This window comes from Fundulus heteroclitus, unplaced genomic scaffold, assembly GCF_011125445.2.
Source record: "Fundulus heteroclitus isolate FHET01 unplaced genomic scaffold, MU-UCD_Fhet_4.1 scaffold_429, whole genome shotgun sequence".
NCBI lineage: Eukaryota > Metazoa > Chordata > Actinopteri > Cyprinodontiformes > Fundulidae > Fundulus > Fundulus heteroclitus.
In genome coordinates, this window is record NW_023396845.1 from 19335 (window position 1) to 33944 (window position 14610).

General features: G+C 41.3%; 1 protein-coding gene across 4 annotated transcripts in view; it reads left to right on the top strand.

Annotated features, from left to right (window-relative positions):
- Positions 1-14610, top strand: part of LOC110366770 (A-kinase anchor protein 6) — a gene marked incomplete at its 5' end in the record, with an annotated part of 86429 nt that overhangs the window by 12777 nt on the left and 59042 nt on the right. Inside the window, 1 exon segment of one of the 4 annotated variants that reach the window (XM_036131376.1) lies at positions 1159-1237. Coding sequence (XP_035987269.1) covers positions 1159-1233 — 75 coding nt within the window. 4 annotated transcript variants of the gene reach the window in all.

Below are 14610 nucleotides of genomic sequence, written 5' to 3' on the forward strand. Positions count from 1 at the left end.
TTCAAACAAAGGTGTGAAGAAATACAGCAGCCAGGTGACTCATGCTGTTCGAAGGAGCTGTGGTTTTGGTGGTGGTGGTTGATTATTAAAGCCATGTCACTTTCTTTCAATTAGGTTTACCTTAATGTTCATGATTCTTTTAAAAAAAAAAAATTGTTGTTGTCTGATACTGTGTGGTTATTGACGGGTTGAATCCCTGTTTTGGATTTTACTTAATTAGAAGATGTAAACTTAGAGCAAAAAAAGCTTTAAAAAATAAATGTTCTTAACTCTACTGAAGGATATTATCTTAGATAAAACAGGAGATCTAACTATAACGAATTGAAATAAGACAGAAATTAGTATTTAAGCCCAGAAATATTTGCACAGTGACACAATCTTCATGATTTTGGCTCTGCATGCTGTCACATTGGATTTGAAATGAAGTAACTAAAATGTAAGGGAAGTGCAGACTTTAAAGTTTAATACAAGGGGTTGAACAAAATATATGATTAAACATGTAAGAACGGTAGCTATTTTTATTCAAACGCTCCTTATTTCAAGGGCTCCAAAGTAATTGGACAAATAAACATAGCCCTAAGTAAAATGTTACTTTTCAATATTTTGTTGAGAATCGTTTGCAGGCAATGACTGCCTGAAGTCTGGAACCCATGGACATCACCAAATTCCTCCTTTGTGATGCATTGCCAAGCCTTTACTGCAGCTGTCTCCAGTTGGTGCTTGTTTATTGGTCTTTCTGCCATAGGTTTTTTCTTGAGCAAGTGAAATGCCTGCTCGATTGGGTTGAGATCTGGAGAGTGGCCATTGCAGAATATTCCACTTCTTGCTTTAAAAATCTCCTGGGTTGCTTTTGCAGTACGTTTTGGATCATTGTCCATTTGCACTGTGAAGTGCCGTCCAATCAACTTTGCTACATTTGGCTGAATCTGAGCAGAAAGTATGTCTCTATAAACTTCAGAATTCATCCGGCTGTTTCTGTCTTTCATAAATTGTGTCTTTCATAAATTTTTCACGGGTAACATTGAGTAGATAAGTAAAGCAGTTTTCACCATAGCGATAAGCGTGGAAGACATCCATCCATCAATTTCATCCTGCAATGCTTTCTATGGGTTGGCTCCAGAGGCTGGTAGTGATATGTCAGTGTTTTTTATTTCACAGAGAGAATATCGACCCAACAACGTGACCTTCACAAGAGTTTGGAAATACGGGCCCCATCCATTTTCCTTTCCATGAAAAGGTAAGGCCAACATATTTGTGAATATTCCGCTGTCTGTATTGAAAGCTTCCAAAACAAAAATCTAGGGATGGAAAATGTTCGTTCCTGCATCTGCTTGCACGTAGAAACCATCCCGTAGTAGCTCTTGTTTCCCATATTGCACTAAAGACAATCTTTCAGGTATCAATTTACTGATCGCATGAAATGTACTCTTTTCTGACATATGCTGTAGATTGAGCGTAAGGGGTTGTTTCTCCACCCTTGTTGATGTGGGGGATTGTGAGTCTTGCCCAGTCATTATACGTCAAGTTGCAGGTTTCTGATAAGGGTGCGAGTTTCTTTTCTGGGTAAAGTTGGTAAAGTTGGAGCTCGCCTGTTTAATATTTGAATATGTACCCCCAATCACCAAACATTCCCTAAGGTTCTAAAAACCACTCTTCATGTTTCACTTCGGGGGGGGGGGGGGGGGGGTGAAGAGATGGAAGAGGAGATGTCTCGTTTGAAAGGATTCATTAATTGTTTCAGGCTCTTGAAACTGTTGTTTTCTCATAAAGGGGAGTGTCCTCAGCGTCCTCAACATTTCCATATCTTGGTGTTGAATAACAGCATTCTTGCACGCTTCTATGATGTTATCTATTATGAAGGTCCCTTACTGCCTCCCAATCAAAGAAGATGTGGAAACCTTAACAAAGCACATCACTGAATGACAGATTTATTCGTTTCCCAAGGAACATCTACCAGTTTCCATGTTCTCTGCATTCACATTGTCTTTTTGTTCATAGATGTATTAATGAACACTTTAAAGTTCATGACAACAGCAATTTACAGGTACAGGTCATATAATTAGAATATCCTGAAAACAGATTTTTTTTGGTAATTGCTTTCAAAAGTTGAAACTTGCATACTATATTCATTCAATACACAGAGACTGATACATTTCAAGTGTTTATTTCTTTTAATTTTGATGATTTGAACTGACAGCTAATGAATACCCCAAATTCAGTATCTCAAAAAATTTTAATATTGTGAAAAGATAACCTTTTAAAGACACATGGTGCCACACTCTAATCAGCTAATTAACTCAAGACACCTGCAAAGTCCTTTAAATTGTCTATGTCTGGTTCTGTAGGCTACACAGTCATGGGGAAGATTGCTGACTTGACAGTTGTCCAAAAGACGACCATTGACATGTTTCACAAGAAGGGCAAGACACAAAAAAGTAATTGCTAAAGCGACTGGCTGTTCAGAGAGCTCTGTGTCCAAGCACATTAATAGAGAGGCAAAGGGATAGAAAAGATGTGATAGAAAAAAAGTGTACAAGCAATAGGGATGACCGCACCCAGGAAATGATTGTTAAGCAAAACCCATTCAAAAATGTGTGTTAGATTCACAGAGTGGACTGCAACTGGAGTCAATGCTTCAAAAACCACCACGCACAGACGTATGCAAAACATTGGTTTTAGCTGTTGCATTTCTTGGGTCAAGCCATTCTTGAACAACAGAGGGTCAGAAGCATCTCGAAAAGGACTGGACTGCTGCTGAGTTATGTTCTGATGAAAGTCAATTTTGCATTTCCTTTGGAAATCAATGTTCCAGAATCTGGAGGAACAGAGGAGAGGCACATAATCTACATTGCTTGAGGTGCCATGTAAAGTTTCCAAAGTCAGTGATGGTTTGGGGTGTCATGCCATCTATTGGTGTTGGTACACTGTGTTTTCTGAGGTCCAGGGTCAACAGAGCCATCTACCTGGAAGTCTTAGAGCAGTTCATGCCCCCTGCCCCTGATTAACTTTATTGGGATGCAGATTTCATTTTCCATCAGGACTTGGCACCTGCACACAGTGCCAAAGCTACTAGTACCTGGTTTAAGGACCATGGTATCCCTTAATTGGCCAGCAAACTCACCTGACCTTAACCTCATAGAAAATGTATGGGGTATTGTAAAGAGGAAGATGTGATACGCTATCTCTCAAACCTTCTGTCTCCTGCAGAAGGCTGCAGACGTGCCAGCAGCAGCAATTGCTCTGTCCTCTACTGCGCACACAACACTGGTTTGATCAGCAGCCGTGAAGTTTTTCAACCACACAGTCTTTATAGACAAAACTTCACAACTTTCAGTGTAGTGAATCAACAGCAAACAGGCATAAATTGGGGGCAACCAGACTTTCGTTCACTTATTTCTGAAAACGTTTTGACAGCTATCCAGGAGTCTTTGTCAATTCTAGTGATTCGCACCTGAGCAACCTCCAGTTGGTGCACTGCTGCTTTTAAAGCACATGGAGGCCCATCCTCTTAAGTGCATTTTGGGTCAGATGCAAATCAGTGACCCATCCGTCACTGTCCTGGGCCATTAGAAGCTTTTTGTTGGTGTGAGTGGAGTACTTGGTCACCTGAATCATGATGCGACTGCTGATGTAATCTCTTTGGAATGTGTTGGAGGACAGAGCTGTAAACACTGGGGAGTTGGAAATGCAATTTTCCCCCTCTGTTAAGTGATAGCTTTTCTCTTTGACCTAGATGGTTTCTTTTACCCCTCTTTCAAACCATCTGTTCTCCCTACCCAAAATCTGGATGTCGGTTCGTGGCCTTTTGAGGCTGGAGTTTCAGCAGGAATGATGACAAAGCCGCAGCATGTGGAAGTAGTAATATATTTATTTATTTGTTGGTAGCAGCATTCACTCTGCCAACCAACTAACAACCAACCTACAACCAACTTGGTTTACAGACACAATCACTGCCTTAAATACCCTCTGCTGATTAAGGGTTAAACCATTCTGCACTAAACAATTTACTATTAACTTTATCTATAAAATACAATATTTACATTATATAAATACACATACACATTCCCACCTATTTTTATAAATATTTTATCTTTTAACCCCACACCTAAAAACCCCTTAAACAAACGTGCAAAAGTTCCCCCCTGCTTTTCCCATGGTCTCTCCCGGAACCTATAAATGGTGTCTGGACCCCCGGGGAAGCATTTGTCCAAACACCCTGGAGAGGACATAGAAAACAGGTAAGTCACCACATGCTAACACTCTCATCTCACTTCTCACAGATTCTATACCATTTGCTAGTGATGGCGAGATGAAGCCTCATAAGGCATTGAACCACTCAGCCAACTGGTTCGAGAAAAGGTTCATTTCTTGACGGTTCATGTGCACACAGCACCACCTACTGGCAAGTTGTGTAATCACAGCCAGCTGGATCTTAACACGTGTGATGCATTGAATTTTTGTCTATTATGACTCTTGGGAATGACTTCACAAAAGGTGTAGGACGAGATAATTTGTCTACATAAATTTTGTATACACACATGTGTATAATAAAACATTGTTTCAATGTATTGTCTGTGTGTAATTATTCCCAAAATAGTAGTGACATGATATGGCATGTTGTGTAATAATGTTTTTCTGTGACTCTAGAAAAATGGCATGGGCTTAATCAGGCAGAGGACGATGAAAGTGCTTGTGGAACTAGGCAGGGGGTAGTGAATAGGCTAATGCTTGTGTAACTTGGATGATTTCATGCATTTTTATTAAGAAACAACAATTTCTCCACAGTTTTTGGTTTCAAATGATTTCTCTTTTTTGATACTACTTCTCCAACCCTTGAAAAGACACGCTCACATGGCACAGATGATGCTGGGGTGCATAAATAAATAAGTGCAAGTATGTACAGATTGGGGTACTGTGACCGATGATTAGCCCAGTACTATACGGTCCCACAGTTTCCCTTCAGCAGCAACACTGAAGCACACAGAGGTTCCCGCTGCGTCTTTACGCACGATCCAGCTGCTGATGTCTCCTCTCTTTTCAGCTCAATGCAATTCTAGACAGTAACAGTTTATAACCCATATCACCTTTCACAGCAACAGGTTTCTCATCTCAGTCAACCAGACAAATCTCTATTGCTCTCCTCAGTGCGCTCTGGGCGGTGAGGTGGGAGGATTTTACCCGATGGTGCGCTGCGTGCGAGGGATAAACGGGGGAAATGCATAAATAAAAACTGTAAATGGCTCCTATACAGTGATCATAGGAGCTGACCGGTCTGAGATCAGCCTCCTGATGTTACAAGTTCTTTAAAATGAAAGCGCGCACCCAAATTACAAGTAACGTAATTTTGCGCACCTGAAAAAAGCGCACGGCAGCAGCGCACCGAAGCGCTGAGGCACAAAAATACGGTGCATGTAGTTAAAAAATGCAGAATTGATAAAAACAACTTATAACCAGACGTAGCGTTTTTAAACTGCATCTGGTGAGCAGAACTGTTTTATGATCCAGAGTGCAGCCATCACTGGTTCTGAATGAAGACAATATCTGGCAGCAGCTCTCTTCCCCCGCCCCCTCCCCTCCCCTCCTGCGTACGTAGTACAGGACCTTGCCGGCACACTTTCAACCGCTGGTTAAGACTAAAATTATTCATAACTCTGATCACTCTTCCTGCTGCTCTGTTAACATGAACTGCAGCAGGAATTACTGATGGCCACAAGCTGTGAAACAAGCTGAAACATCTCAGCAGAAGGCAGAGTTTTTATCGTCCGCTGCCCAGATGGGCGTTGGGATTTTTATGCGTGAAAAATGCCATGTTTGCGTGTGACCGTGTGAAGTCAGTGACGGTCAATGCGTGATAGTTGAAAGCACTGATCTCCTATCTATCTATCTCTCTCCTAAACTCTCCAAACACCAAACTAACTGTCTCAAACTAAATAACCACTATCCAAACTCTGCTATCCAAACTCTATCCACTCACTCAACTGACCGCAACTCGCCTACAACAACCCACATTTTGAATGGAGCCTGTGGGGATTCTAAAGCTGTCGAAGCCGCGCCAACATCTGAACCACTTCCCGAAGCAGTCACGTGGTACAGCCGGCCAGCGAGGCTTCGGACGTCATCGTTTTTGGCTCCTCCCCTAAATGAAGCAAGCCTCGATACGCGCTTCACGGAAACGCCCCCTCCATTACTCGACACACGCCTCGAAGCCTCGGCACATAACGTAACATCACTACCATTTGCTTAAGTTTCCAGACAGTAGACCTTAGCTCCAAATAACAATTCTTCTTTTCACAGAGCCCACACCATTTCCCAATGAGGAGCAGCTGTGCAGAGCCTGAACAAAAGGCTACATGCTAATTATTAAAATATCCAATAAATATTCAATAAATAGTTAAAACTTCTTATGTGCAAATGGTTATTTCTGTGCAAAGTCATGCTTAAAGTGCTGTGCTAAACAAAGTGCTAATTAAGGTGCAAGTTTACAGTGCAAAAGTATTCTTAAAGTGCAATACCAGTTACTTTTCCTAAAAACAGTCCCAGTAATGAAGACCTCTTCATTACACTGGACATTACTGTCATCAAAAGAGTACCCTTTGTTCTTGAGGTGTAAGTGGACTGGTGAATCTTGCCCAGAGCTGCTGGCCTCCTGTGCTGTGCCATGTGTTTATATGCACAGCACAGCTCATGACTAGATCCATTGAATCCGCTACAGCCAGCTACACCAGAGCGGATCCAGCTGCAGCTCCTGTGGGCTTCAGCACTGTGGCTGGTGGGGCCATTTACTGAGGCTCTTCTCTGGGATAACTGCCTCTCCCATCCCAGGGAAGAGCAGAGAAGAGCCCCAGAAAACAGCCCCACCAGCCACAGTGATCGGATTATGCTCAATCGTAATGAAATTGTGACCTGCCACAGCAAAACTAGGTCTAAGTCTTCCTAGGGAGAGTTATTTACAGATTCAGAAAAAGTGGGTTCTAAGCTTTCCAAAAATGTCAAACTTGTGGAAATAAAATACATTTTGAAAAAGATATGACCTTTTGAATGTTGGCACTCTGCTAAGAAGATTAGGGAGAAAACAACCCTCAAAGTTTCTTTAGAATAACTCCAAGCCAGGCGGATGTTAACAAAAGCTGTTGATTTGGATTACTTTGCATACCTTTGAGCAACACCTCCCACCACTTCAATGCCAGTCAATAGAGGGTCCAAATCAACTCACAGCAATATTTTGTTCAAGTAAAGATAGCCTACTGTTCTGCATTACAATATTTGTGTTAGAGCTGTACATTGAACAAACATTTTCAACTGTGCAAAAAATTACAACACCAAGTTTAATGGTAACACAAAAACTCACACTCATGAAAACAAAAAACTAAGTAAAAAACTTACTTGAAACAGTTTTCATTTACAAAATTGCTAAAAGTCAAACAGTTTAATCTCGGCATGTTTTTGTGTCTGCAAGTTGTATCATGCACAATGGTATTGTTACTTTTTATGGCTTATTCAGTTTTTTTTAAAAGGAAGTTTTTCAAAAAGCATTTTATGGCCACTTGTTGAGATAATATTTCCTATCGCCTTACATTAAAAGAATAATGTAGCAATCTTCCAGGTTTAGCAGAAATCAATCATACAAAAGAAGAGATTGGACATTTCTATGTCAAAGACCAGAGTTTAGGGGTTGGTGATGTGTGTGTCTGCTGATAATGTAGGAATGAATAGAGATGTTCACACCTATACAGTTTGTTTTTCATACTATTGAGCTAAGCCTATGGTTGAAACAGGAGAAATAGCTAAATGTTTAAGTCTTGTGTTACATTAAAAACCCTTAAAATAATGTGTGACTTAAATTATGTTTGGATATTGAAAATGGAAGATTGAATAATACACGGCTTTAATTTCAGTATGATGCCTCGTAATAGTTTTTTCAGTTCACATCAGCTGGAAACTAAGAATGCTCTCTCTCCACAGATGCTATTATTTACACTGATTTCTCCTTATACAGAATCAAAGATACTCCAGCATCCTGGTAAAAATGTTCCCACAGCGCCGTACAGCAGCGGTTAGGTTATAACTCTTTCGACTTGTTCATAGTTTTGCTGTGGTGTGTCATAATTGTATTCCACATGAGAGGGGTGATTTATGCTGATTTATTATCCAATAATACCTTTATTCTTCCAGTATGCCCTCTCCATGGCCACTTGGGCCAGCTCCTCCGGAGGAATCCCAAGGCATTCCCAGGCCAGCCGGGAGACATAGTCCCTCTAGCGTGTCCTGGGTCTTCCCCTGGGCCTCCTCCCGGTGGGACGTGCCCGGAACACCTCACCAGGGAGGCATCCAGGAGGCATCCTGACCAGATGCCCAAGCCACCTCAACTGGCTCCTCTCGACGTGGAGGAGCAACGGCTCTACTCTGAGTCCTGCCCGGATGACTGAGCTCCTCACCCTATCTCTAAGGGAGAGCCCAGACACACTACGAAGAAAACTCATTTCAGCCGCTTGTATCCGGGATCTCGTTCTTTCGGTCACGACCCAAAGCTCGTGACCATAGATGAGGGTAGGAACGTAGATCGACCGGTAAATCGGGAGCTTCGCCTTTTGGCTCAGCTCTCTCTTTACCACAACGGATTGGTCCAGCGCCCACTTCACAGCAGACGCTGCACCAATCCGCCTGTCGACCTCCCGCTCCATCTTCCCTTCATTCGTGAACAAGAACCCAAGATACTTGAACTCCTCTACTAGGGGCAGCACATCCTCCCCAACCCGGAGAAGGCACTCTACCCATTTCCGGTTCAAGACCATGGTCTCGGATTTGGAGGCACTGATTTTCATCCCGGCCGCTTCGCACTCGGCTGCGAACCGCTCCAGTGAGAGCTGTAGATCACGCCCTGATGAAGCCAATAGGACCACGTCATCCGCGAATAGCAGAGACGCAATCCTAAGGCCACCAAAACGGATCCCCTCAACACCTTGGCTGTGCCTAGAAATTCTGTCCATAAAAGTTATGAACAGAATCGGTGACAAAGGGCAACCTTGGCGGAGTCCAACTCTCATTAGAAACGAGTCCGACTTACTGCCGGCAATGCGGACCAGACTCTGACACTGGTCGTACAGAGACCTGACAGCCCTTCTTAAAGGGTCCGGTACTCCATACTCCCGGAGTACCCCCAACAGGATCCCTCGGGGGACACGGTCGAATGCCTTCTCCAGATCCACAAAGCAAATGTAGACTGGTTGGGCAAACTCCCATGCCCCCTCCAGAATCCTGCTGAGGGTATAGAGCTGGTCCAGTGTTCCACGGCCAGGACGAAAACCACACTGCTCTTCCTGAATCCGAGATTCAACTATCCGACGGACCCTACTTTCCAGAACCCCTCAATAGACCTTACCAGGGAAGCTTAGGAGTGTGATTCCTCTGTAGTTGGAACACACCCTCCGGTCCCCCTTTTTAAATAGGGGGACCACCACCCCATTCTGCGAATCTAGGGGAACTGCCCCCGATGTCTACGCAATGCTGCAGAGCCGCGTTAACCAACACAGCCAACCAAAAAAATTAAATTATGGTTGGTAAATCCATAATTTTAATTGAAGCAACCCTGTCCATAAGTGAAATTGGTAGTGATTTACATCTTTCAAGGTCCTCTTCTATCTTTTTTAAAAGCGGGATGTGATTTTGGTAAATCCTCCAACTTAGATGACACAGTAATACCCAAATAGTTAAAACTCCCTGATTGCAGTTGTAAATCTAGGAGGTTCTACAAAGAGCAGTTAATTGGCAGTACTGTGGATTTAGACCAATTTGTAGAGTAATCTGAGACTTTTGAGAAATATTCTAGTAATCTAATTACTTGAGAGAGAGAGAGAGAGAGAGAGAGAGAGAGAGGTGTTTGAGTGCTGGAGATAGAGTAATACACTATCTGCATAAAGGCTAATTTTATGCTGTATGTTCATGCATTTTATACCTTTAACAACATTAGTTTGTCTAATTGTTCCTGCTAGTGGTTCAATAAAAACAGCAAAAAGTGAGGGGGAAGTGGGCATCCTTGCCTAGTGCCCCTCTGGAGACAAAAGCTGGAAGATGTTTGATTATTTGTCCTGACACAGGCTGTTTGGAAGCAGTATAACATTTTTAACCAATTTATAAAAAAAATTGCCAAAACCAATTTATTTTAGAGCAGCAAATAAAAAAATCCCATTACCTCTATCAAATGCTTTTTCTGCATCTAAAGACAATATATTGGATTCAATATTTTTACTGTAGGAATAATCTATTAAGTAATTAAGTAATCTGCGTGCATTTGTGGATGATTGCCTTCCTTTAATGAAACTAGTTTGATCTGAGTGTATTATGAGAGGAGTAACTTTATCTAACTGTTTTGCAAGAGCTTTACAGATTATTTTAATATCTACGTTAATAAGGGATATGGAACGATAGCTGGTAGGAAACACAGAATCCTTGCCTGGCTTAAGCGGGAGAGTAGGGGTAGCAGAATTCATATTATCCGGGAATCTGACATTTTCCTGAGTCTCCTTTAACATTCTGTGGATCGTTGGTGCCTGACTATTCCAGAACTCTTTATAAAACTCAGCTGGGAAACAATCTGGACCTGGAGCATTTTTATTGGGCATGCTTTTTAGAGCTTTCTGAATTTCTACTATTGTCAGCGGTGAATCCAGGTCATTGTTTGACTATCTGATAATTTAGGAAGTCTTATTTTATCCAGAAATTGCTTGATATCATTATCTGATGGATTTATTTGCAATGTGTATAAAGATATGTAGAAATCTTGGAAGGTGTTGTTTATACTTTCAGCATCATATAATGTATTACCGATTGAGTCGGTGACTGCAAATATAGTTGTTTTTCTTAGGCAAGGCAAGGCAAATTTATTTATATAGCACAATTCAGTACAAGACAATACAAAGTGCTTTACATGATTAAGATATACCAAAATAATAAATGTAGATAGAAAATAGAATAAAAGCAAGTAGGGATAGAATGTAGTAACAAAAAAGAACATTAAAAACAGTAAAACTGTTTAACTAGAACAGTCAAAGGCAATTTTAAGCAGATGTGTTTTTAATCTTGATTTAAAAGAACTCAGGCTTTCCGCACTTTTACAGTTTTCTGGAAGTTTGTTCCAGATAAACGGAGCATAGGAACTAAATGCTGCTTCTCCATGTTTAGTTCTGGTTCTAGGTATGTGGAGTAGACTGGAGCCAGAACACCTTAGTGGTCTGTAGGGTTGATACACTGATAACAAGTCTGTGATGTATTTAGGTGCTAAGCCATTTAAGGATTTATAGACTAAAAGAAGTATTTTAAAGTCTATTCTCTGAGATACAGGGAGCCAGTGTAAGGACTTTAGAACTGGGGTTATGTGCTCTACTTTCTTAGTCTTAGTGAGGATGCGGGCAGCAGCGTTCTGGATCAGCTGCAGCTGTCTGACCCACTTTTTGGGAAGTCCTGTGAAAACACCGTTGCAGTAATCAATTCTACTAAATATAAACGTATGGATTAGCTTTTCCAGATCCTGCTGAGACATCAGTCCTTTAATCCTAGAAATGTTCTTCAGGTGATAGAAAGCTGACTTTGTAATTGTCTTTAGATGCTTTTGAAGGTTCAGGTCTGAGTCCATCACTACTCCCAGATTTCGGGCCTGATTGGTGGTTTTTAGCTGAAGCGACTGAAGCTGTGTGCTAACTTTTGATCTTTCCTCTATTGGTCCAAATATTATTACTTCAGTTTTGTTTTTATTCAATTGGAGAAAATTTTGGCACATCCATGCATTGATTTCTTCTAGGCATTTACTCAGTGCCTGAATTGGTTCATAGTCACCTGGTGACATGGTGATGTAGAGCTGTGTGTCGTCTGCAAAGTTATGGTAGCTGATGTTGTTATTTTTTTATTATCTGGGCTAGAGGGAGCATGTAGATATTGAATAGGAGGGGACCCAGGATGGACCCTTGGGGAACCCCACATGTGATTTTTGTCATCTCTGATGTAAAGTTACCTACTGATACAAAAAAGTCCCTGTCCTTTAAGTAGGATTTAAACCAGTTGAGAGCTGTACCAGAAAGGCCGACCCAGTTCTCCAGGCGTTCTAACAGAATGGAGTGATCAACAGTATCAAATGCTGCACTGAGGTCCAATAGAACCAGCACGGTGGTTCTTCCACAGTCTGTATTTATATGGATGTCATTAAACACCTTGATAAGGGCGGTCTCTGTACTGTGGTGAGCACGGAAACCTGACTGGAAAACATCAAAGCGGCTGGTCGTAGTTAAGAAGGTGTTTAATTGTTGAAATACAACTTTTTCAATGATCTTACTGATAAAGGGGAGGTTTGAGATGGGCCTGTAGTTCTGGAGTAGAAGTTTGTCTAAATTGTTCTTTTTCAGCAGTGGTTTGATAATTGCTGTTTTTAGGGACTGGGGGAAAACACCTGACAGAAGGGACGCGTTTATTATCTGAGTCAAATCAGACGCTATGACAGGTAAAACTTTTTTAAAGAAAGCTGCGGGGAGAACATCAAGGCAGCTTGAGGAGGAACTTAACTGCTGAATTATCTGCTCTAAGGTTTTGGAGTTTATTTGGCTGAATTGGGACATTTGGTCAAAATCAATTCTGGTAGGAGACAACGTTGGTACTGAACTTAGTATGGATGTACAAACAGATCCTCTAATCTTTTGGATTTTTTCAGTAAAGAAGTTTGCAAATTCATTGCAGGCCCTGGTGGAGTGGAGTTCTGAAGCCACGGACACAGGAGGATTTGTTAACCTGTCGACTGTGGAAAATAAGACACGAGCTAGTAAGCTTGAATAAAAGTTTCAGTGGCATTGTCCTTAAAGGTGCGTTTTCTTACGATGTCCCTTTGGCTAAATGAGTCACTGGTAATGATACATTCAAAGGTAACGGAGAAGTGATCGGATAAGGCAACATCAGTTACATTGACCTGTGAAATGTTTAGACCTTTAGTGATGATTAAGTCTAAAATATGCCCCTGCTTGTGTGTTGGCTGTTTAACATTCTGAGTCACAATCTCCCACAGGTGCTGGGTCCCAGGTATTAAATGTTCACTTATATATAGAAAGGCTATAATTTATTTACTTTCTTTTACTTTTTTTTTAGGTATCACATTACACATGTCAGCTTAAATAATAATACATATGATTTAGCAATGGTATCAAGGTGTTACACGATTGTATCTGTTGCTTTATGTCTGTTGGTTGTGCTGTTCTTTTTGTGTCTCTTTCCAGGTGATGGAGCAGACAGAGGAAGTTTTATCATTCTCTTCCTTTTATCTCTTCTTTCTTTCACCTCTTCTTTCTCTTTTTTTTCTCTTCTTGTTTTTCTTTTACTCTCCTACTTTCCCATTGTAGTGTCCATATAATTTGAAATTCTCCCTGCAGGAATCACAATAAAGCTATTTACACGCACAAATCAAGCGGAGCATTATGGCGAAAGCTGTTTGCTCCACTTGTGAAAGTAAAATCTGTCGAGCTCTATTTGGCATTAAGATATCAATTTTTATTGCCACTTTGCTAGACAGGACACTGGGAAAAAAAAAAAAAAAAAACATTCTGAGTTAAACCAAAGTTTCTAAGTGTGTCACACAGTTCTTTTGCACTTCTGTCTTCAGGGTTGTCAACGTGAAAGTTGAAGTCTCCCACAATGATTAAACAGTCATAATCAACACATATCACAGACAGGAGGTCACTAAAATCATTAAAAAAGTTTGATGTGGACTTAGGAGGCCTGTAAACATTCAGAAACATAGTTCGTACCGGGCTCTTTACCTTGAGAGCCAAATGTTCAAAAGAGTCAAATTTTCCCAAAAACACCTTTTTACACTTTAGTGAATCATTAAACAATGTTGCTACTCCTCCACCTTTCCTTTGCTGTCTGCTCTCACAAAGGAAATTGTAGTTTGGAGGTGTTGACTCCAGCAGTATTACTTCTTCATTAGATTCATGTAACCATGTTTCTGTTAAAAACATATCAAGATTGTTGTCAATAATAAAGTCATTAATTAAAAGGGATTTTCCTGACAGAGATCTAATGTTTAATAAACCTAGTTTATATGATTTGGTGGTTGATGATGTCTCTGTGGCAGGTTGCATCTGACAGTTAATGACTTTCAAGTATTTGTTCCTGTTTATCCTTTTGCTTTTCTTTTTTCTGCCACGAATCATCACAGATATTCCGTAATTCCCGGGAAAAGACCCAAGCTGATTCTCGAAACTGTCTTGTCTGATAAACGTGCAGCGAGGGCCCGCTGTGTATCACAGCGAAGTAATCTGAAGGTCTTGAGGACAGGCATGTTCCGTGATACGTAGAGGAGGATCTGGGGCTCTGCGGCCTTTGGAAGATGCTGGTTTAGTCACAGAGCTGTGGCTATATGGAGAGGATGTCATCTGTAGGCCAATCTTAAATACTTTGTTCATGTTGGGAGAAAATTCCAAAAAAGGAACCTCTGGGCTTTGTGGAGAGGAGGGGGAGGTTGTTGCAGTCTGGACCGGTGTTTGTGGGGATGGAGGTTCTTGGTCCTCTCTTTGTCCTGCTGAGATCTGGGATGAATCCTCCTGTAGCTCTGACGAAGCCTCTTTCTGTGTCATC